General features: G+C 41.5%; 1 protein-coding gene across 6 annotated transcripts in view; it reads left to right on the top strand.

The window, feature by feature from the left end:
• The first annotated feature begins 9,898 nt into the window (after positions 1-9,898).
• The window catches only part of BCAS1 (brain enriched myelin associated protein 1), a 48,104-nt gene continuing 32,726 nt past the window's right edge, over positions 9,899-25,276 (top strand). For 3 of the 6 annotated variants that reach the window (XM_040575858.1, XM_040575855.1, XM_040575853.1), the window contains exons 1-4: positions 9,899-10,031; positions 14,588-14,661; positions 14,776-14,857; positions 22,512-23,092. In XM_040575858.1, the coding sequence (XP_040431792.1) occupies positions 14,593-14,661; positions 14,776-14,857; positions 22,512-23,092 (732 nt within the window). In that variant the 5' untranslated portion in view covers positions 9,899-10,031; positions 14,588-14,592. Of the gene's footprint in view, positions 10,032-11,291; positions 11,390-13,278; positions 13,417-14,587; positions 14,662-14,775; positions 14,858-22,511; positions 23,093-25,276 lie in introns of those variants that run through there. The other 3 variants (XM_040575856.1, XM_040575854.1, XM_040575857.1) reach the window with 3 other exon arrangements.

Genomic DNA, 25,276 nt, shown 5'->3' with positions numbered 1-25,276 from the left:
CTGCCACCTGCCGGGGGAGGGACCGCAGGAACCGCCCCGTACCGGGGGGGAAGGTTTGGGCTAGGGGAATTCACCCCGGCTTTACATTTCAGAATGGCTACAATTTGGAAATTGTGGTTTATTTCATTTCATTATTTTATTTCATTTTATTTAATTATTTATTGCTTTGTTTCATACAAATGTGCCATCATCTGCCAAATCAAGAAATAAGAAAAAGAAACAGAAAACAACACTACAAAAGACATGTTAGTAATTTAATACGTTGATAGCTTCTAAACAAAATCTATGAGGTATATTAATTTCTATCCATGGATGAATTACCCCAGTAGCAGTAACAGCCTGATCTCTGATAATAACTTCTTACTCTATATAATGAATAAAGTCCGGTGTCTCTTTTTTAAAAACTGTTATTAGGAGAAGTTACAGTTTGTAATGTCTTTCCTGCAGACCACAGTTCTGAACTTGCATTCCCCCACGCTACGTGCCATACAAACACCAGCCCCCAGGGTTTCCTACCCCGTGCCATGTAAGGATAAGGCAGAGAGGAATAGAAGGTGCAAAGCAGGCAATAGGCCTCTTCTAATTGTGAAAGGAGGTGCAAAAGGTTATCACTTCCCCAAGTAAATATTCCTACTGGCAGCTGGAGATATACAGGTGTTTCTAAGGAGGAAGCTTACAGCTCTGTAGTGGAAGAGGTGGTAGCAAAGAATGAATTTCTTCTAGCCTATTTCTCAACAGAAATCTGAGGTGAAATCTTGGCTCTCTTCTAAAGGGCTTGGGCATGTAAATGCCCAGAATTCAGGAACTGGAGAGCCTTGGCATGCAAACAGCGTTTTTCCTGTTTGTCGCAATAGAGCTGTAGAAAGCCTGGCTCCGGTGATAGCTTTGCTCCATCTGTGAGATTTCTCACCAGCCCTGACTCACCTGACAGTGATTCACCTCCTTCGAGGTAAACTTTCGTTTTATTGAATTAGGAGGAAAAAGTGGTGTGGAGAGCTGTCACCATTATTTACTGGCACCACTGCTGGTAGCCTATGAAGAAGTCATTTAGAGGATAAAGAATTGTGCACGCTATAAAAAATAAACAAACCCAACCATGGTGAAAACCATGCTTCAACATAGAGACCTATGGGGAAGAATAAAAGTAGGATACAGTAAATATGAAAAGACAAGAGTAGCAATAGGCAACAAAATAATCATTTGATTTGCATTGTAACTACATAAAAGGCTTTCAAATATACATGAAGTTACATTCATAAAAACAAGGTAACTTTCTTGTGATCTCTTTGGAATTAAAATGGCATTTATATATCTAGATTACATACGTCATTTCCAAATTGGCAAAGGAGAGAAAGGCTCAAGAATAACACTCAAAATGGACTCAAACTACACAGAAAAAAAATAAAGATAAAAAGTCATGTTTAAGTATCAGATGAAAAGGTGGGTGGTTATCAGAGTTAGGTTATCAGGTTAATTTATCAGGTTAAATTAAAATAAATCATGGAGTGAGAAGACTTTCTTGAGTCTTCATTAGAAGCAATAAGAGAAAGGTGTCAACAAGACGATCTCTTGCACATCTCTTGCCCTTCAGCTATTCCTGGTTTTGATTGAGAGAAAAAGAATTGGTAGATAAGTAAAATATTTGTACTCTGTATTTCATATTTTAATGTATATATAACTCTCTCAATGTGATATTTTCAAGCTTTTTTTTTTTTTTTTTTTTTTTTTTTTTTTTTTTTTTCACTGTAAAGTGCAGAAAACTCCAAGGACCTCTTGGAAGGGTTTTTGGATCTCGCCAAGAGTTACATGTGCTGGAAGGCTTCCAGTCCAGGTATCTCTGCTCTGAGCAGGACACAGCAAAACTGCTGCAGGCAGGGCGCAGGAGGCAGCAGCAGGACAGGAGGCTGGCACGCACACCTCCCGCTCTGCCACAGCCCCTGCAGGAGCAGTCTCAGGAAAAGGTGTGCAACTGTATGGGCAACAAGTTAGAGAGAGGCAGTTGCTTGTAAATTTGGCATCGCTGTGCTTTGACCACGCCACCTCACAACACTTGCCTTTGTAGAGTTCCTGCTGTGCTGAAATTATTTGGCAACTGATCACTCTGTGTTGCAGTGTTTTTGTAAGCACAGTTATACGATTAGGCATCGTTAATCATCCTTGGGAGCACAGCAGTGCAGCCTGATACACGCAGGGGCTCGCTGGAAGGCAGGAAGACATCAGCCCTGTGCTCCCGTGGACTGGTCCATCGCCTTCTGGAGCACGTGGTTTGCTGGCCAAGAAGTTCAGGTCATTTCCAGTTATCAGCCAGTGTTTATTGCCAGGGGAGGACTAGCTCACACGCCTTGCAGTCAACCATGCCTAGATCCGTGCGGTTTGTTTAACAACGTTTAAACACCTGTTCGTGCCTTGGACCGTCTGGCAAGGTGGCAGCAGCAGCTCTCCTGCCTGGAGCAGCTGCAGGAGGGCTGGCAGAACACTTCTCACCCCCACATGGAGGAGCAGACCAGCCAAGGCTTCCTCTGCACTGCATCTACCCAAAACTTTACAGAAGCTGGCCAGCAGATGTGCTTTTCCACCTTGAGGACATTTCTGTTGGCACTTGTCCCAAAGGCAAAGTGCAATCTCTCTGTACCAAGACCAATAGGTGTTTTCACCCAGCCCACGTTTGCTCCTGGGCTTTGTTTATTTATCTGATCTGCAATTTGCTTACTTTTGTGTGCATTACTCATTCAGCTATCACCTGGATTGTTTTATTGTATTTCCTCAATGTTGATTTTTAGGGCCACACAAGACTTTGTGATATTATACCACAGCATTAAGAATCTGGACAATATCAGCTAGAGATACAAAATGGGAACAAACCTTAAGTTTTATTGATCTTTATGGCATTATAAATCCATGAAATTCAAGCAAAAGTCATTTTGGTCAGGCGTCTGTATAATGAGCTGGTTCCAAAGAACCTGACTGCAAAATATGTGTTTTCTGAATCCCACACAGTCACCTGTGCTGCATAAAAAATCCCTCTGTCACAATTATTTCAGCACCTCTAATCCAATTGCTAATGTAATGTAGCACATATTGACAGATGAACACAACACCTGAACTCGGGCCAATCCTCTGATGCTCACCGGGAAGCGCAGGAAGGGCTCCCCACTGTTTGCCCTGGAGAAATCCCTCTTATGGGAAGGGTGCCACAGCCTGCCAGAACCTCGCCTCTGCCATCCAAAGCCTGGCTCTCAGCTGATTTTTGGGTGTTAGGAGGACTGCTGTGGGGAAACAGGTAGGAGAATATCATCGCAACCAGTCCTAAAGGACAGAGAAAAAAAGACTTGGATTTAAGTTGTCACCTTAAAAAAAACTACATCCAGGGGAAACAGTTTAACAAGCTATTAGAGAGCAAGCCATCAGCAGTGTTTGGGGATACATTTTTGAAATGGAGAAAGAACACAAGTCTTTGCATTTCTTTGAGTCTGGATGTCTTTTTCTTGAAACCCAAGAGCAAGGACTTGAGTTTTGGCTTCTCTTTGTACACTTGGGAGTCTTTTTGCAGTAATATCGCACTGCTCCCCAAACCTTTACAAAATGATGCTGTGTGTGGTTGGGAGGGAAAGTTGTCATTATATTTTACAAGTGAGGAAAATGAAGCACAGATTTGAAAATTATGCAGAAAGTACAAATCCCACCTCGAGGTCTGTCCCACTTCCAATAGATCAAGCCATGTCATGGTCACTGAAAAGCACAGTGTGTCAAATACTAGCCTGTCACTCCTGGAGAGCTCCATTTAAATTAGGTGAATCTTCACTTAAAGCACAAAAACTGAGGCATGATTTTGAATCCAGAAATAATTACTCCAAGCTGCACCAGGCCTAGAAATCTTTTCTTTATTTATTTCTTCTTTTTTTTTTTTTTCTCCTAAATTTGAATCGAGGTAGAACAAATTACAATGAATGCAGTTTCATTTCTGCCCCAGGGAATACTGCTACTCACTACAAAATTAATAACAGAGAGCTTTCACTGCAGCAGTGATCTCTTGGAGGAGGAATTGCAGTGGGAAGTTAGAGCTAAAATGCAATATGAGAGCTACAGATGAGAGAAATTTGCTTAGCTGCTATCTTTCTTATGCATAACTCTCACTTTGCTATTCAGAATTTACAGTTTTAAATATTAAATTAAGTTGTGAAGTTATTATCTGGTAATATTATCTCCTACAGAAAATGTAAAATATTACTGGATTTATAGAGTTGCAGTAATACTGTAGAGCTCTTGAACAGCAGTATGAATTCTGAAAATCTGATAACTCCTATTTTTTTTTCTCATATCAACAACTTTTTTTTTTTCAAGTTGAATTATTAAAAAATAAATAACCTACCTAAAATGTACCTAAATGCAGTCAAATACAAGTTTTCTTGAGAGAAGTCCAAAGCAAAGCAAAAAAAAAAAAAACTGGACAATTTCCTCAGCAGTATCCCAGCCCAAAGCCATGAGGGCTGGTGGTGAACTACAATTTAATTACAAGCCATGGCAGAAAGGCAGGACTGGAAGCACGTCACCTGCATGGCTGCTGGCACCAGGAATTTGCCAAGCCAAAACCTGACTTGGGGACTTACACTTCCCCTAAAAGCCAAGGCAGATCCCCATCCCATCCCATCCCATCCCATCCCATCCCATCCCATCCCATCCCATCATCTGCTGGGGCAATCTTAACCCCACTCTTGGCTCTCCTCAGGACAGCAAAGCATCATAGGCATGATCCACATGGGTCAAGCACACTTTGAGATAACTGCTTATCTTACTACTAGAGCTGCTGCAGGTTCATGCTGTTTGTGGCATTGCTAGTCTCTGTCAAATAAGAAAAGAAATGCACAGTCTGCAATGAACCTCCTTTTTTTTTTCCTTTTTCTTTTTTTTTTTAATTCTTCTTCTTTCTTATTTTCAATAATCCAAGCTCCTCACATTTTATATTTCGGGCTTGGGAGGAGGAAGGGTGATAGACTGCTGGGGGAAAACACCACCAACAGGCTCCAAAGTTGTGACAGCTGGCAAAAGCGGTGACCCAGCCTTTGCAGAAGCTGTATTAATGAAGTGAAATATTTAACATAGTATTGTTATCATCAGTGCATATTTGATGAAAGCATAAAATGCTCATACAGGAGAGTAATTGTGGTTCAAATGCCTGTCCCACCCACTAAGGAACTATGTATACAATAACTCTCTGTTTCAATCCTGACACAGTAACTTTTTATCTGTTCTAGAAGCTCCCACATGAAGAAATAGCTGGTGTATATTTTGTAATTCTCCCTCAAAAAAAAAAAAAAAAATTGCAGCAGGAGCCTGATTTTGTGATGGGGGAAGCAGAGGCAATAACAGATCACCAGTTCTCTTCTTACATCAGCACTCTGAACCACGATCAAAGTCTGGAGCAACCAGAGGCTGTGATACATAGCTTGGAAAACCACATTCAGGCTCTTTCTGGTAAGCAGCCTGAGCAAATGTTTCTCATTCAGCTGAAGCATCTGAGCCAAATTCTGCATTGGGATCGCATGGAACCTGCGGGATTCCACCCAGCCCGGTGGCGCTGGCTCAGCATGAGGCCACAGCAACTGCAGCTGCAGCCGCACTCGCCATCCCCCTGAGATACCGGGAGTACACGGCTCTAACTCTCTAACTGCTGCTCCTCCTGCTTCCCCGGGGCCCCCTGCACTGAAGCAATCACTCACTCCTTTTCATTACCCGTTCAGACCGCATTGGCTTAAATACAAGACAGATTCAGCAATTAATATGGGCTCTGTCAGAGACAGTGGGGGAAACCTACTTGCTGAAAACATAATTCTTTGGGAATAGGAAGCACTAACTGTGAAGGAGCCAGATCCAATAAAGTTTAAAACTTAGGCATAATTTAAGCAGAAACAGCTTGCCCTGTAACTCTGAGTCGGGCATGCAAGCTTTAGAGGGACAGGAGTTCAGATGTGCTCTTCTGGGCCTAGCTCGGGAGAGCACCTGCTCTCCAGGAGGGGATATTCACATCACTGGTGTGATGTCTGACACTACCTGTGCCCATCTTTCCAGCCCATGTCTTTCCCAAGGATTTCGGATTTCCTCCCAGGGATCAGGTGCAGGAATGCCAACATCCCAGTTTGTGAATGCCCAGGTCTGTAAAAACCTCAGCCACATATTGCACTGCCTGCGAGCTTCTGAAGTCCTGCTCTGCCATTACTGAAGTTACTTCACTGATCTGACAGAGCTGAACCTCACAGCTCTCACTCAAAGTTTCCTAGAAATGCAAGGGTCCATCTGAAGACTCAGACTCTTGCTGTGCCATTTGCCATTTGCTCACTGAAGTGTTAGCAAGGGTAGGGTCTCTCCCACCCTCCTGAGAGGACTATGCCAGGATGGCTTTCCCTGACACAGGGTATCAAAATATGCATTTGGCAAACAATTTCTTTGGGGAAAATTCCCACTGAAACAGTCAGATGATGTTAAATGTAGTTTGGATATTTAGATTAAGCTGAAACCACAGAAAGGGAGGTGGTTATGTAGTTTCTGATGGATTTATAGAGAAACAGTTCCACATCACCAGCTTGATTCCAGTGCCCACTTCCCTCTGGTGCTGGCCTGGAGGCCCCATATCACCTAATGCAGACCTGTAACACTAGCTGAATCCTCCTCCCTTAGCCTATTTCTTTGGCTAAAGAAGACAAAAATGCACCCAATTTGCCCTTTCCACCGTCCTCTTGAACAGAAATGAAATTGAACTCAATGAACTTGGAATTTTTCACTGTAAGTGAAGTATCTTCTATTTCACAACCCATTGGTGTTTACAGCTGTTACTCAGCCACGAGCACGGGGCAGGCCCTGCAGACCCTGGGAGCTGTGTGAAACCCCTCAGGACATCCATCCAAACCTCTGCTCCTCCTCGCCGCCCTCTGGGACTGGCACGGGGCTCGAGGCAGCTGCCGTGCCTTGGAAACAGGGCAAATTGAGCAATGTAAGTGTTGGGCTGGTCCTCCCTCATGGGAAAGAAGAAGGTAGCCCATGACTCACTTCATCCATCCTACTGGGACTGAAATGGGAAAGGCTGAGTCAAAGCGTCATTTGTGTTTTGTCTGAAGCTGTCAAAATTTGACTGGAGTCATGCCAAATTGTTTCTTCCCTCTGCTGGTCTTCAGGTTCCCTCTTTCAGCTCTCCCTAGTGTTGCTGAGGTTGTATTGCTGCTCATCCCTCCTGCTCTGTGACATAAACCACAGCAGCCAGATGGACGTCACCTTAAATTGACATCACCCACTTCTAGACCTCAAACAGCAAAACCAGGTGGAAATACAAACCAATATTAATCTGCTCTTCAATTGTCAATATTTGAATGCTGTTGGCTCTCATGCTGGACTGTAATAAAAGAAACTGGCTAATCAGATATAACTGTCAGGAGCTCTGTGCCATTAATTAACAGGAAGTTTTATGCAGCTGTCAGATGCACATGCTGAGCATTCCCTGCAGGGGAGAAAGATTTATTTGGTGACAGTTTCATTATAGATTTTGGACTTAAAAAAAAAAAATACTGAAAAATCATGAAAAAGCACTGTTTCCTCTGCTTTGGAGGGGAAATTCTGTGCCGAAGTCTTCTTCCCTCTGCTGGCATCCTGCAAAGACATTCCCAAGCACAATGCAGAAAACAACTCCCCTCCAGGACAGCAAAGCAGGCAGTGCTTTACCATGGGCACCTCTGGTCTGCCTTTGATGAACACATGGGAAAGCAAAATATACTCCAAGAATTAATTAATCTTAATGACATTTTTTAGGGAATGAAGTATTCCTGGAATGAAATATTTATATCTTGCATCTCAAAATTATTTCATAACAATAATAATTAAACACAACGAGAAAGACCAAGAAATAAAATAATAATAATAATTTTAAAAAATGAGTGGAAGCTAGTCCAGAGACACTGAACAGATGACTTGTTTTGCAATCAGGTTCATGTTTTGTGCCTTAGCCTGCAGATAAGTTTTCTGGCTACCACCACGTTTATCATCCAGAGACAGGATGGACAGGATTATAAGACTGAACTTGGGCATCTTCTGAGCTTGTAGACAAAGATTTGAAATATCTAAGTGATAAAATAAGGAGAAAAAAATGACAAAAAAATGACAAAGATGCTTGACCTAATGCTTGAAGACATAAGAGAATCAGAACATTCATCCAACTTCCCATGCACTGCTGAGCTGGTAGTAATCAGAAGCTCTGGTTTCATGCATATTGTTTCTTCATCATCTTCTGAAACAGCTGACACCGTTCACAACCAGCACATCACCCTTGTTACAGATCTGCTTCTGATTCTTTATCGTGCCTAATAACAGAATTATATTCAAAAACAAAGCACCACAGAGAAATAAAAGTGCCATCTAGATGATATGAGCAAGTCAACAGGGGAAAAGATTGAGGGGATTGCACTAGTGTTCTAATGTAGTTGAATCCTGAGACACACACAGTGCAGACAATGCACAACCTGAAACAAGCTGATTAATACGTTTGAACACTTGAAGCTGACAGTCAAGTGATCTACGTACAGCAGGCTGCGATGAAAGGAAGCCTAAAGAGAATTTCTGGGAACCCCTGGCCTCGGGATATTTCATTAATAATTAAGGAGAATTTGCCATTATGCTTTTAGTATCTTCACATCCTGCCAGCGTTACCAGCACGGCCACGGCCACCCGCTGCACTGGGGAGGTGTGAGCTCCCTCAAGCCCTGCTGCAGACTCTTTGCTGTTGCTTTCTCAAGCTATCAAATAAAGGATCTTTTTGTTGCTTGTGTTATGAGAGTCTCTGGGAACCCCAGTTCATGAAACCAAATTTTATTTTGTGTGAGGTGGTATGAAAGCAGAGAACACAATCCTGTTCCTGCTGCAGGCACCCCGGTCTGAGCGTGGGCTTCATGACTCACGTGAGGGCATAGTAAATCCTGACGACAGGTTTCAGATACAAACACTTGGTCCGTTTGCATGTTATGGAGGGATATTAAGATCCACTTTGAGTAGAGCAAACAGCCATGTCAATAAATGCACTTTGTTTTTTCTGCCGCTGTGGGAAACACCCGTGTTTGGAAGGAGTTTTCAGGTGCTCAGCACAAAGCCACCACGTCCAACACAGTGACCGCACTGGGCTGCCCCCAGAGCCGTAATTGTAAATACGCATTTGAACAGGTTTGGGTAGCCAGAAGGCTCAAGAGCAGAACATATTTTGTGAAGGGCCGGGAAGGTGGACAACTCCACCCTCCGTGTGTTTGCACCCAGTGTGTGAGCAGTGCCGGAGCAGAGGCAGAGCCACCAGCAGCACCAGGCCCTGGGCAGCTCCGGCTCCTGGGGGACTGGTTCCCGGCCACCCACCCCGAGGTAACTCATGCTGCTGCTGCTGCTCTTCTCTGGGCTTTTCTTGGCTTCGCTTCTCTTCCTTTTTCACTTCTGTCCCATGCTTAAGCCCTGCATATGCTCTCACGCTAAATGGTTCTAGGTGCTCCTACAAGTGCTCGGCTCATTTTGTTTGGGCTTTAATGTATGTGGGATAAGTTTTCCCTCTCTGTGTACTGGCATTTCCTACAAAAGGACAGAAGACAAAAAAGATCTGCTTTCTGACAGCATTTCTACCAGCCAGGTCAGGACTGTTCCCACCCTGAAAGCCTGGGGTGTGAATGTTTGAACAATTTTGCTTTTCCCATTTGACTACAATGCAGACTGGCTGAAATAATTGTGTTAAAAACTGCCTGTAAAGCCTCAAGGACTGTAATTTTGCATGTCCTGAATGCACGGCCAGCTGCCTGGTTGCTGCTCAGATTGTTCTTGGGTGTTTCTTGTTTGCTTTGGGTGAGTCATCTCAGTCCTTCCTTCTCCTGTCACTTCTTTGTTGTCTATTGTCTGTCCATTTCTTTGCCTTAGCCACCGACAATCCTCAGATGCCTTTGTCCACTGGTGTCATCACACCCAATACCTGTCCAAGTTATCTTTGCCTGCAACAAAGCAACTGAGAGCTGCACAGAGGGAAGGTAAGGAGACTTTCTAAAACCCTGTCCTGTTATTAGTCCTTCCTTGGCTCTGCATGAATCAGAGCAGGATCCGCTCCTCTAGCTGGCCACTGGCTGACACGTCCCCATGTTCACCTGTTCTCCAAGAGGCAGGATTTAGGAGAGGGATGTACTGGGGAGCTGAGGATCCAGTCCTTGCCCTGGGACACCTTTTTGCATGAACTGATGCCTCTAGGTCCTTACACTGCCCCTAGAACATACACAAATTTATTTAGGTCTTTCTCCAATGCTTACAGAGTGGATGTATCTATAATGAAATTATATACAAAGTGAACTAGGCACAGTTGATCTTTTTATTTTCTGACATTTAAGTATAACATATGGCAAGTTCTGGTGTGAAATTAATTGAATCTGTATGTACTTATATTAATAAACACTGCGACACAGGCAATCGTAATATTGTGGGTTGGTCAATACATTAAAAAGGTCAGGCTTATCTGGCTTTAGACAGAGTACACAGTAGATTTTGTTGTAATTTTCTCTCTTAGTTTTCAAAAGTTTTACCGCATTGCAAAGACCAAAATAATGCTTCCGAAAGTGAGAGAAAAAGACAAATTTTGCCGAGTCTTGAGCTCATGCTCGGGGCATGCTACAGTTCATGTAACACAAAAATAATGATAAAAACCCTATTTCTCTTTTGGATTCCCTTCTTCATTACAACGAAGCAGTGAAGCATAATTTGGGACAGGAACTGTTTCTGAGCTGTGTCTGACCCGGAGGCTGGTAGCAAATGTTCCTTTTTAAACCAGTCAGGCTGCATTCCAGTGGGTCTGAGTAAGCCCCCCACGAGGATAAAATCCTTGAAACCTAATCAGAAAGTCTGTATCTAGAAAGGAAGCCCAAGGATGAGAATGTGCTTACTCTGGTTCCTCTTCATTTCTAAGGGTTTCTTTTCATTTTGGAAAATATGTATATATATATGTTCTTGCATCAGGGTCCTCTCTTTTCCCCTCTCAATCCCTGAGAATTGCCTTGTCCTGTGTGAATAAAATAGACATCTTGCCAGCAACACCTCTCAGGTCTGGTGAGGGTTTGCTCCATTCTCACGGCTTACTACAGAGACCAGCTTTGTATTTATCACATGTAGGACAAAAAGCACAGACAGGGTTGCCTGGTGGTTGCACCACTCATAAATGACCATGATTAATATCTGAGACATACCAAGAATACCCAGCAGACAGACCGAGTCAGCACCCAAGCGACAGTGTAGGACTCTGTCCTGGGTTTGTCTGGTACCGAGCTAGTTTACCAGGACAGACTCACAGCAGGACACAGGTTCCCAGCAGTTGACAATGTCTAGTTCTGCCCACTAGAAACAGGTACGTGGCCAGATCTTGAGAGCTCCTGAAGACCGATGTTGTGTATATAACTTTTGTTGGCACTGGGAGCCGCTTATTTTTTCCTAAATCCTCGTGGCTCCACATTTAATAATTTTAGCTTCAAGCAGACCTGAGAAGATGTTTCAAATGAGAGAAAAATGATTTATTTGTATAAACTAGAGGCATGAGCACTTTGGGAAAAATGTAACCATTTATTTTTTTTGAGCAGAGCTCTTTTTTTTTTTTGCAAATCTGGAGCCACATATGCATGCAGTCAGAAGCAGTAGTCTCTGCAGCAGCAATTCCTAGATGCTATAGCAGAAATGAATAGCTGTGACATTGCTTGCTTGGCATCTTGAATCTCTGCCAGTTTGATACCATTCTGTATTTGTTATCATTTCTGCCAATACTCAGTTTTGTCTATAGGTGGCAGTGACCTTTCACTTTTTTCTTTAAAATAAGGCAGAAGCATGCATGCATATACATTTTACTAATTTTACTGGAGGATCTGGGCCAGGACAGTGTGTTCTGTATGCATAGAAATGGCCACAGACTTGTCACTTTTTTCTGTATCCACTTTTTGCCTCAGAGCATGATAAAAAGGCAACTACTTACACCATACAAAAACCAATGCAATGCAATAATCGACTACTGCTGCAAGAAGGTAAAAGTCTGAAGAATTATAATATACATGCTTGATGGAGCGCTGCATTCGGTGTTCTGGGGACATATTCTGAGATGGTTATGTAGGAAGTTAGTCCTGGTCTTTTATCAAAAATAGCCTCCAAGATTTTTCCAGCTTCTGGTAAAGTGAAAATCTTTTAAAATTCCATGTGGCCTTTGTGCATGTTTTATTTCAGTCAGAATTATAAACTTGACTGTAGAAAATTGGTAATTTTTTTCTAGGACAAAATATGCCAGAAATCGGAGCCTGTGATCTCTGCTCTGTATCAGTTAAAGATAACTTACTTGACGTGAGTAGAGCTGCATCAACAGGAAACTAGAGTAACTGAGAATCGAGCTACAAATCATTGTAGAAATAAATAAGAAAAAATAGGAATTTGCTTCTCCACTCCCCTCAGATATATGCTTATTTCACAGCACATGTGAAAAAGGAAGCACGTAACCTGCAAATGTTCCACTCTCTGCTTAAGTTGTCTCCTGGCATAAACCAGGAGGCCTTGTGAATGGAAAACAAAAGTAAATCCTCCAGATTCAACTAGATACTAAATTTACCATTGAGACTAAGCAGCAGGATTTGAATCTTGTTTTCTTCCCTTCTGATAGGATAATACTTAATGTTGCTAGGAGACAGAACTACATAGCAAGGACAAGAGGCCATTGTACATCCACGGGGAGATGTTGGCTCTTTTCCACAATAAATCAGAAGTTCTGATTTATAGTGGAAATATCAGCTGAGAAGATAAAATCCCTGTAAAACAACTCGGCAGTCTGAAATCAAGGCTCAGAGCTACAGCCACTATTTCTGCAGCGCTTCTCAGCAGCATGTGGCTGCCATTTGTGTTTCAGCATCAGCGGGGCCGTTCAGTGTCCAGCTCCGCACTGGGCACTCAAAGAACAAAAACCATGCTTGGAAGAGAGGCCCAGCTTGGATTTCATGTCACCTAGGACGCAGCATAAAATAGAAACCAGATCTGAACTACCCCTGTCAAGCAAAAGTTTGTAGATTGAGGTTACCAAAAAAAACATAACCAGCTGGAACTCTAGACAGTAACTGGAGGCTGAAATGAGAGGTTTCCCCCATTTCCAAGATTCAAATTCTAATGAAGGTGATTTCGCAAAACTGCTCTTTTCCTCCTTTTCTCTAATAGTCAAAGGCTGTTTAGTCAAAGCGCTAAGGAAAATGCTCTTCCACACCTCTGCAGCTTCACTGGTCCATACAGGCACACAGCACAGCAGCAAGGAGCAGAGGAGCACTTGGCACCCGTGGTGCCCGTGCAGGAAATCCAGCAGGATAATGCTGCAGCCCTCAGCCTTCCTCTCTCTGGAGACCTTCCTCTTTTAAGGTGTGGCTCAGAAGCATCTCCCCTTATTGTTTGCTTGTGCAGTTTTAAATGCTCCATATGTATATATATCCTGAGCCAAAGTCAACAGGAGCCTTCCTCCACCCTCAGCCTTCAACCATGTTGCAGGGAGTCTGTTTGGTCCCAAAGAATTTACAGTACACAGGGCACATAAATATACATAAGGGGAAAAAGACAACACAGTTGAATGTATACTTCTATGTAGGAAAGATTGAATTGAAAAAAAATCTAAAAATGAATCAAATATACTGCTCCTTAAACACACTTTAAAGAAATAAGAACAGTTTAAATAAACGTTGAATTATCTAATGACTTGATGTTAATTATGCTTTTGTTGCAGTCAGAGATGTGACTCCAGTAGGTGTGAACATGAGAAAGCTATTTTAAACTGCCCAGTTTGGGTAGCAGTGATGTTAATGTTGTGGCAACACAAGATGCAGCGTGCTTGAAAAATGCATCCAGGACCACAGATGAAGTCAGTGGTGGTTGGTTTGTGTTGCCTCTGTCTCGCTGCAGCTCCAGATAGCTGGGAAAACATCACTCAGTGCATCTGTGAGCTGCAACTGACCCGTGAAGCTGCCTAGAGCTGCCCCATACTTTCACAGCCGCATTCAAAGGGATAGTTTCTCTGTAGGATTTGTTATACAGAATAGCCTGCCACACAGGGCCAGATTTTCAGAACTAACATGTGAACGTGTGTGATTTCTTTGCATGCTGCCTCCTTTCTGTTCATCTTTTTCTCAAATTAAAAAAGAAAAAATAAAGTGAAACCCCACAAAGCTGCTGTAATTCATTCATATTATTTGGTCTTTGTCATTTTATTTTGCTACTAACTCCACATGTCTTTCCTATCTACTGAGTCCTAACAAATGATACTGGAGTGATGGTATCTAGTTTTCCTCAAGAAAGAAGAATTCATTAATCTGTGCTATTTGCAGTGAGCAGCTGTGACCCCTGTGTGTAATCTGGTTTGAATACTTCTGATGGGTGCAGACTGATGATAAGGGCAGGTGCTTTGGGGAAAGCAGGTGGGGCTTACAAGGAATTTAGCAGGCTATCAAAGTCTGTCACCTTTGGCTGTCTCTTAATTTTTGTTAGGTAGTAAATCTATTAATGAGAAAGAAGGTACATTTTTTTTTCTCCCATCTCACAGGAGCTATGGGCAACACAGTGAGTGTCCCAGAGGAAGTTAAAGAAGACAATGCATGCCCAGTAATAAGTTATCAGGTAATCAAGAGCTGCCCATTCTCATCTTCCTTGACTACAACTTATTGAGAAGCCAATACCTTTCAGATGCCCCGGTGTATCTAATCCTAAGAACCATTTTATTTGGTATTTCAGGCTCTACCTGAATCTCCTACCAGTGTCAAAAATGGATCTGCTGTATTTGTTCAGACTCATCCTCCTGCAACGAATGGTGGAGGTATGTACTGGGTAGCGTTTATGTCTCTTTTGCCACCAGACAGAGAGAGAGAAGTTTATGCTAGAGCAACAATAAATGATGATATACAGTCTCATATCAAAGGATGAGCTCATATTTTGATTCTTACCTATGAATCAACATATGCAGCTGCTCAGAAGCTTGAGAGTTAAAATACTTAAAAAAATGAAATAGGAAATTAATTCTAAGTCCTCTGGAACCTGTTTAATTATTCTAGGAGCTTGGTTCTGCTTTTGGTCCCCCAAAGGGTTTATTAGACCATAGAATTCGGTTAGCATGAGGTATGAGAGGACAGGCACGGTTTGACACCGGTCTCTTCCAGGGTGTCCTGTGATAAACTGATTCTGCTGGAGTTCTGGAGGAAACTGTGCCTCTAAGAAGTCTCTGAGGAGTCTCAGAGCACAAACTGGGGCATAACGTGTCAATGACACTAATGCAAGGATGAGCTGACTTGTTAGCGGGGCTCTGTGTTTGTGGGGGACACGATGGGAAGCTGTTCTGCAGGATGGAAGGAGGCAGAAGTGCATGTTTCTGAGGGAGAACGAGTTGTCTTTAAATAATTTCGTGGCATTCCTGATGCTAGCAGGGAGTTACCAAGTGAGGTCATTGTGCTCAGATGCCAGACTGAAATATCTGCTAGTGTGGAAACTGATAGTCTGGAGGGGATGTAGGAGATTATCAAAAAACAAACAAAAAGTTACTGAATGCGTCTAAGAATGTAGATCTATGCAGGCTAGAAAGTAAATATGTTAAACTTTAAAACATTTCCCAGCTTCTGTGGAGGAGTAACTTCCAGGAGGCAAATGTCTGTGCTCTTGGTCAGGATGCTTTCCTTTGCCAAGCCCATTCTCAGTCAGAGAAGCATACACAGAAGTCTACTTTGCTCTCATTTTAGAGGTAGTACACCTTGGAGAGAGAGGGGCATGTCTGTCTAATCTGCAGTGGTATCTTCATAAATAAAACTTAACTGTGTCACCCTAAATTTTCTAGAATTGAGCTATGGCACAGTAGTTTAGAGAGCTAGGTAAGTGAAAGCTGAGAATGTAGTACAGCTGAAAATACTGCCAGAGGTTAGTCTTATTTACTAGAAGTTTATTCAAACCGTGTTATAAAAGACTAATGTTGTAACCATGACCACCTCTCTACTGTTATAGGATGTTTTGGGTGTTATTCAGCAAGTACCTGGGTAACTGGAGCATAAGGGTGGAGTTTTCTCTTTATCCGTACATTAACAAAATCATGTTGATATGCCCTTGTGTGTAAACTGGGGGTGTTAGTCTGGAAGAAGAATGGTATCTGGCATGGCTTGGCTCTTCCACAGTACTTTTTTATACATTGCAAAGAACAAAAGGACAGAGATATCAGGTACTTCTGCGGGGGTGTGGGTACATCACTGCTGAGTTAGTGCATCCCACTTCAGACCTATTTCATGGTCCTATTTCATAACAGGACACCAACCAGACTTTCAAGTGATGGCAAAGCTGAACCTTGGGCTCCCCAGGGAGAGGTGCCTGTCAGCAGCTGAGACCTGCTTTAAATGTTCACATCCTTTTTGAAAGTCTGGTGTGAAGTATATGGCCTGACCACTAAAAATTGGGCTGCAAACAATCTTAAGAAGTTGTCTCCACATATTCGCGGGCAATTGCTCTCAGCCACAGATGTGTGTGTCTCTCTCCTTGTCTTTCAGCACCTCATTAATTTCTCCTACTACCTCTTGTTGGCTTTGGACCCTTCTTGACCAGCGTTCAGCAGTGCTCATTTGTAGCAGCGTTGCTACATTTTACAACACTGGAGATCCAGCCAAGTTAATTTTGTCAATGTTTTCCTCGTATTGGATTTATTTCTGTTCTCAGAATATAATGAAGGCCAACTATTCCCTCCAATCTCTGTAGGGAGAGAAAATATTCTATTATTTGTTGCTAAGAGAAACTTATCAGTCTGTTACATCTTTAAACAAAAAAAAATAAGAGAAATAACCAAGATAGGTATGGGGATATGTAGATGGTATTGATTACAGTTCAGAATCTCAACTCTGTGGCTAATTTCTTGATGTCATCTAGCTATAAGAAATCAGTTCAAATGGTTGTCCACTAAAAAATAAAAGCCTGTAGTTGTGTTTCTGATCATGCAAGCTAGCAGGGTTCTGGGCAGTAAATAAAAACCAGATGATTTACACTGTCTGAAGTCTTAGGAAGTAAGTGTGTGGTGGTTTGTTTTTTTAAAATACATAAAATGAAGTATGTTTTACTTAAATGGATTACCTAATTAATGTAATTATTAAACTGTTTTATGTAGCAAGTTGAAAAAATTGGCTGGCCTATGATACTATTACTCATATTTTAATTTTATTAATGTTTAAGCAGCAGTTAAGTCATTAACTATGTAGATAGCACTGAAATTGCACTAGTTTCTATAATTTAATCAAGGTGTTGGTGATAAAGAAGTGTGAGTGTTTCTTGAAAATAGAATTTATTCTTATAGAAAATGTAGTTGATAATTCTATTTAAAAAAAAAAAAAAGTAGCGATCTATTTTATATCCATAAAGTGAGCATTTCTAGAGAAGACAACAGAGCTGCAAAAGGCAAGTGAAGCAAGGATTTCATTAATAGATGTGTGTTTGTGGCCTTTGTCTTGTTAGCTTGCATTTTTGTGATTGCTAGTGATCAGACCATGTGCTCTGTGTTAAATAGCATTGTTGATAAATGAGTCTATGAAATCTATATCTGCTAATATAATGGGAAAAAAAAATAATGCAGAGAACTAACTTAATATGACTAGGGGAAGTAAGGTTATTTGGAAGGGCCCTGTAACCATCTGCTTCACATCTGGGTGAGCAGATTGGTGACTGGTTCTCTGCTGCTTCTGCTCAAACATGCTGACAGATGTGTGGGCTCAGGGATTCTTTCCATTGCTTGCCTTTCCTGCTTCTGATTACCAGGGCTGCAGACGTTGCACAGTGCTATCATCCACCTTCTCTTCCTGTAAAGCCATTGAAGCAGGAGTGGTGCCCTTACTGCTACTTCTTTACATCTTCCTTTGTGAGCAAACGGATAGCAAATTTGATCCTGACTTCTTAATGTTTTGTGCTGGCCTTTTTGAATACTAATAAAAGTGCTTGGTGGACAGGCGAAGGAAAGAAGGACAGAACTAGCAGCAGCTTATCTCTGGGACTTGCACTGCACAGAGTAGAAATGTAACAGGAGGACAAAATGGGGCAAAAAGTCTGTATTTGGGTGGTAGTTAACATGTAGGTCCTTAAATGACCTGCTTAATAATGCTCGTGAACAGAAAGGTTGCACAGGGAAGAAAAGTTCAGTTAGATGCAACTTATGTCCAGAGGATAAATTGGTTTCAGCAATTACTTTTTTTACCAGACTGTATCTAACTCAAGCGAGCTTATTGCAATATTTGTCCACCTATGCAGTGTGAAATGCGATACATTTTATTTATTTATTAAAGAATGATCATTGCAATTCTCATTGCTAGTTTCTTTTTCTCCATATTTGTTAATATCAGTAAATCTGTTAGATAAATGTCAATGTTATTTAACTTTGTGAAATTATTTTTCTTAGGGCATATATGTTGTCAACATTATTTACATGGGACAAGAAAGATTGCAAAAGAATATTAATGTATTTTTCCTTTTAAGAAAGGGGGGGAAAGTCTTATATTTGGAACTCTAATGCTTCTGAAAATTCATGTAGTCTCATCACAACAGTGGTTTTTTGGTGTTTTTTTTTTTTTTTGGGGGGGGGGGGGGGGGGTGGAAATGTCTCCCATGCAAACACTAGATGGTTTTTTTTTCTGTTGTCCAAAGCAACAATAGCAGAAAACATCTTCTCATAGCATTTAGTTTATGGCATGTTCTACACAACAGTAGTAATTCCACAGCAAGAGACATCTATGTGAGGACCTTGGCAATGAAAGCTCTACCTCATTCAGCAGCTAAAAATGAGTTGCTGCACAGCTTTTTGATCAAAAAATTATATGTCAAATCTAGCAAATTTCAGAAAAATATCCTTACCTCCAGGGTGTTCTTACTCAAGTTGGACTTTGCAGCTTAAGTGCTGCTTTTTTTTTTTTTACATATCTTGCTGAAGTAAAGGGAAAGAAGGATAAACCTGTAGTGTGGTTATCTGTTGATAAACACTTGACAGCAAAATGCCTGTGTAGTAGTGGTACGAAATGTAATCTCACAGCAGTGCTGCAAATTGTGTGTTGATTTTAGTTTCAGAGCTGTTATTAATCTTATTCAGAGTGAACAGCTTTGATCCACTTGCAGAACTAGCCTAGAATATTGGAGACTTTGCTTTTATTCCTAACTCTGCCTCTTGCAGAGTAATTTGGAAAAGAATGGTACTTCTGTTTAAAAAAAAAAAATACTTTCAAGTCTGGCTTATGGCTGTCTATATATGAATGAATGCAACAAATGGTGTGCTTTTATTATCAAGGCTCTGACAGATAAATGGGATAGTGGGAGCCTCCTGGGGGGGGTACAGAGGTTTAAAGTGCTCTAGAATAGAAACAACTGAGAGGAACAAGCAGTCAGGATTTGAGTTCAAGTGCCAGTGACCTTGCTAAGAGGTGGGTTAAGCTTCAATCAGCTAATTGGGAGAAATCAGTTGGAAAGAGGCGTCTGTGAAGATGTTCCCAAATCTTGTGGACACTGTGCATTTACAGGCAATAGTAAAAACTTGGTTAAAAATGAAACCCTTTGTGGAAATGAAAAGAGGCTGAAATGGAAGTGTTGAGGGGTTGAAAAACGTTGTCAAAACTGCAACATTTTCATCCAAACAATGTGATTTCAAAAACTTTCTCCTCCACAGTTTGCTGAGAATATGGCATGAGTCAAATCCTTCTGTTCAGCCCACCACATGAATGTCTCCTCTCTGGTGGTAGGATCTGCCTTGCCTGGTGTCTGAGCAGACTTTCCCTGAAACTGTTTGAACTGTTTTGACACAAAAGACATGCTGCAGAGCTCATGCCAGTGATATTTTCCAGGTCTTTCATTCCTTCCATGATAATTAGAGATAAAAGGAGTTTGATAGGTTCATGAGCTACTTTTTGTTTAGTTGGTTTTCTTAATGATGAGCTTATATGTCTATTTTTATACTAAAGACAGTTTTTCTGTACTTCATTTTTAATCTATTACATAAAACAGAAGTTCAGCATTTATTACAATTATTTTCCAGTGGATGTTTTTTTCTACTTTAGCTGGGGAAGGGCTTGCTTCTTTACTTCCTTCCCAAGTTTCCAACTATAATTAGAAGTCAGTGCTTCAGTTATTTTTTCATAGTAGTACATGAGGCTTAGGAAACTATAACTGACGCCTAGTGGCACTGACAGATACGGTGGTGGTAAAATAGCTAATTATTTGTACCTTTTCTTTGCATGTCGTTATGTTGAAATAGGTGTTCATGGAATATTGTAGAAGAATATTAGTGGCAAAGGAGTCTTGCCAGCATGAGTCATTTTCTTACATGAATAGTAACAAAGAATCCAGGGAAAGAAATTTTCTCTATTAGAGTGCACAAAGAAATGAAAATGTATTTACCTGGACAGAACATGATGTACTGAGGTGCTTTGGCCCCTCTGCATGCTTGCATATGCACAAAAAACAATAAGAAAGCAAATGTCGGGCTTAAAATGTTGGAAGCAGAGAAGCTGAGAGGCAGCCCTCCTGGTGGCTGGTGAAGTGCCGGCTTCAGTAATGAATCTTGCAGCAGCAGGCCTTGCTTTGTCAGCTGTTGCTCCTGCTGCTGGAGAGTATTTCAGTAAATTCACTTGACATAAATGCTGGCATGCCAGCACACAGTACATCTTCTTTCTTCTCCTTTTTTTTTTTTTTTTTTTGGAAGCCCCCACCTCCTGATAGGTGGGACAAACCCTGGGCTGTGACCAAGGAATCCAGCAGGGACTTCCAGTCCCTGGATGCTTGCTGATGGGAACTGGGCAGTGCTTGTGGATGTGGGCTCTGCTCTTGTTCTGCACAAAGATGTGGCCAGGAGCCCTGAGCACAGCCACAGGAGGAGAGCATGAAATGGATAAGGACATATGTTGTACTGTGCCTGCTGCTGTCTGTTATGCAAAATCCTTGGTGGGGAGGATCAGAATGTTAGTGTAATTCTGCTGTGAGAAGCTAACTAGTAGTTTTAGAAGCTGTAATTAATCTGTTCAGTTTTCCTTATCTTGAAAAGGAATTTTAGAAATGAAACAATGCTGAAAGTGTGTACTGTGGAAGACAAGCATTTTAGTCAAGTTTTATTGGCAACTAGCGTTTCATTTCCGTTACAGTAAACTGCAAATGGCATAATATTGACTAAAGACAATTACAATTATTTGAAATGATTTTCTATTTTACACTGAAACCAACAATTTTTAAATTGAAATTTAGCAAGTCAGTTTGAGACTGACAGTTTAGCACAGCTATAATTAAGTAGACCTAAATTTATGCGTGAAATATGTGGTGGTTAATGACAGGGAAAACAGATACATATTCCAGCCAAAGCAGAGGATAGAAGCTCAAAATGTAAGATTGACCTCTGTACAAGATTCTTGTTTTCAGGGGTTTCATACCACATAAGCTGTCTGATTTGGCTTCCCATACACAAAGCAGATATAAGGGATTTTTTTCTCATTTTTTGTCCTCCCTTTGTCTTCTATAAAGCAAGAACCTACTGTTCCCATCTGCACATACAGTATTAGGAATATTTACCTCAACTGTCTTGCCAAAGTGCCATTGTAATATAAATCATAAAATATACTTCTAAGATGAAAGACTTTTTAAATCTAAAGTGTAATGGCTATGTGAGGCCACAAGCAGGAATTACTTGTGAGATTTTTTTGTTTGTTTAGGAGAGAAATGTGATAGAGCCATATTGCTTGTGGGTGAAAAAAGTCAAAAACAAAAGGACAAAAGGCCTTGCTCAGATGTGATTTGTAACTATTCAAATCAGGCTTAAACTAACTTAGAGAAAATAGAGGAAAAAAGTAGAAACTGCACTATAGAGAGTAGGCAGCAAGGCAACAGCGTTGGAAAAATGAATGAAATATGTTGTGACTGCACAGGCCTTGGGGAATTTGGCAATCCAGGAAACAAAATCAGTCCTCTCTGTCTCTAGTCTTTATTTATGTCTAGCTTTGACAAAGGATAGTGTAATATTAATGTAAAACTGTCTTAAGTTTTATTGATGCTTTCACATATAATGTCTTTAATTGGAAAGTAACATATTCTCAGATGAAATGAAATCACCCAGTCCACTTGGTTAAAATGCTGAAGGCATCAGGGCTGATTTTTTTTTCTTCTAGCACACCTGCCAGGTTGAGTGCTCCAAAACCTCAGCCACGACCTGACACAGCTGAGCAGGGGCTGCGTAGAACACAATTTACGCCAGCATCAATGAGGAATGACAGAGGAAGGAAAATCAGATGGGCAGGTCCAATTGATGAGCTGCAGCTCGTGTTAAGTGCAGGAAAACAACGGGGTCCTGAAACAAGCCACACTGTGTGTGGTCCTCCCTGGGGCTCCACGTTCTGAACTATTTAGTTTATTAAGGAGCGAAGTGACCGCAGTTAATTGTACAACCCATATAACTTTGCTGTGTGGGATAATTGCTGTTTTATGCTTGTTTGCAGTTGATGCGAAGGCAAGTGTTGCGCGGGATAATGCGGCCGCTTCTTCCCCGAAGACAAAGGAGCAGAGCGCTGGCACTGCGGGTGGGGAGGCTGCTGGGAGCACTGCCAGCAGGGCCTTGCCATCTGCTAAATCCCGCTCTGTCTTCGCGTTTTCATGGTCTGTACCAGGGCGTACTGAAGACCCAGCGTCAGACTCATCAGTTGGATCGGCGAAGCTTGATCTCAGCTCGGAGGCGCCCGACGTGAACAAAGCACTGAGTGACAGCGTGGCCTTGCCCGCGGCAGCTGCGCCAGAGCCTGGCGCCCATAAAATCCTGGCCCAGGCCCAGTCAGCACCAGTGCCTCACCACAGCGGCCTAGCGGCACCTGGGACACCTGAGGGAGAGGCTGCAGCCGCACCGAAGCCAAAACAAGTAAACTTTTTTGACAAGATCTTCAAACTGGAGAAGGGGAAGGAAAGGAGCCAAGAGCAGACTCCCACCCAGAAGGAAACGAAGGCTTCAGACGCTCCTGACGGGTGCAGTGCTGTGCAGGAAGCCGCCGGATCACAGAGAACTTCAAATGGCATCCCACCGGGGAAGGCAAGTGCTGGGATAGGAATTTCCATGTCCCACTTAATGACACCTCCTAGGAATAATAATTGTAGCGCAGGACAAGCCGATGCTGTGGTGGCTCAATGAGTGAATTGGTGTTGCTCTTAAAATTATTGTAGGTAACCCCTGGAGGGGTGGCTGGGAGAAGAACCCATGGCAGAGCAATAGCAGCTCTGATGCCTGCTCCATGACTCAGTGCTGGCACCTGGCTGAGGGTTTCAGTTCTTTTGCATTGCTGTGAAAGGTGTAGACAAGGTAGCTGTGTTCATGCTCCAATAGTCTTAATAGTGAACAGCCGCCAGCTACAAACGAAGGCAAAATTACCTGAAAGCAAAATTGTTTCTTGTGCTTGATGAGCTTGGAGTTTGATACTGGATGGTTTAAATAAATTAGTGTAAGATGGTCACTCTTCTTGAACAATAGCTGCTTGTTGCATCCCGCACATACCAGCAAAAGGAATAATATACAGTAACAATTTTTGTGCTCATTGTGACTTAGTCAAACAAATGCAGTCTTTAGAACTGATTTTTACAGGAGGAGAATGCAATATAGAATAACCTATCTGAGAGAGCTTGCTAGTCAAAGAAAGGAGCTGAAAATAGGCATGAATTCAGTGTGGCTTGTTAAGCACCATGGAAATTTGTTGCTGCTTTTAGTAGTAGCCACTTTGTAGCCCTAACGCTAGCATTTTGTCTAAAGCAGAATGGCAGGTAGTAATAGAGGAGAGATTTTATTCAACTTCTTCCTTATTTATTCTATCGTCATCAAAACCAACTGGTCAGAACTAATCCAAGTCCACAGTAGTCCTATGTTACTAGAATAGAGGAGTGTAACATCTCAATTGTCAGATCTGTCACTGGTATAGTTCCTTGACTATAGTAAAGTTTCGCTTCAGCCCAGATGCATACCCAAAACAAAAATCTATTTTTTAAGGACAGTAGGATAAGATTTTTATACCTCCTGTAGAGTCTAATATCAGTAAATGCACTGGAGGATTCATTTTCAGCAACCACTGAAAATGTTCATCCCCTGGATTGTGAATAAGTGGCATAACTCTTACTAGTCTCACTGGAATAGTGTCAGCCAAACTACCTGGTGATCTAGCTCAAGCCCTGTCCAATATCAGGAACAGGAGGAAAGAAATAGTTTCATGGCCTCCCTATCAGAATGTGTGTGTAAGTGCCATTCTAATGAGAATTGTTTTTATTAGCTTAGTTCAGGCTTTTAAACAACATTTGCTGCATAATCACTAATGCTTTTAATAGTGTTGAACATTTGAGGTGAGCTCACTGCTTGTACTGACAATGCTGCAGGTTATCCCCAAAGGTCTCTTCAATTTCTATTTTGTTGTTCCTATTTTGTCACCTCAAAATTGAAGATTTTGCTAGTTGTATAAACTTATTGCAGTATTTTTGCAAATTAGTTTGTAAGACTTAAACGTTACGCTTTTGACCCCTGCATTTCAAAGGAGGCACCCATCACCAGTGTCTCTGCTATATATGTGCCTTTAAAGAATCTATAGCCTCAACCTAGCAGAATACCGAGTGTTTCACTACAGAAACAGAACTGGGTCAATAATTCAGAATGAGTAACCTATTCAGTGCGTTACTGCCACATCTATTTGCAGCTATAAACTAAAGTTTTTCAGCTTTATAAATTCCCCACAGATATTACTAACTAATAAAAAAAAAAAAGAATAAATTTTGCCTGTGGCTCACAAGAATAGTTACTTTTATAACCAAATGTAAAATTCATAATTTCCAATTTTGCTGTGATTGTGAACTACAGACTGTGAAATGTCATGGTTCATGCTCCGGAAGTACTACAGCATGAAACTTTCTCTAATGAAATAACAATCTAAACTAACTTTAATCAGAAGTCTGAGCTAAACATCTGCTGGTAGCAAATAGTGATGTTTGAAAAGTTCAAGCAAGTGTTTGTAATAAGTGTCTGTCAAGGGATGGGGCAGAACAAGAAAATCAAAACTCTTTTTGCTAGTCCAGACAAATATTAGAAGCACTGTTTGTTCAGACCCAAATTTTTATATCAATAACATCTAAATTTGATTCATTTTGAATTCTGTTCTGTTCTTCATCTTATTCATATGCTGAACTTCTAATGGGGATAGTAGGAAATCCCAAGCACTAATCAGCTGTGGGGTGTTTGATATGT

The sequence above is a fragment of the Cygnus olor genome, chromosome 16 (genome assembly GCF_009769625.2).
Source record: "Cygnus olor isolate bCygOlo1 chromosome 16, bCygOlo1.pri.v2, whole genome shotgun sequence".
Classification (NCBI taxonomy): domain Eukaryota; kingdom Metazoa; phylum Chordata; class Aves; order Anseriformes; family Anatidae; genus Cygnus; species Cygnus olor.
Note: the sequence above shows the minus strand (reverse complement) of the source record. Positions and strands in the feature narration are given on the sequence as shown.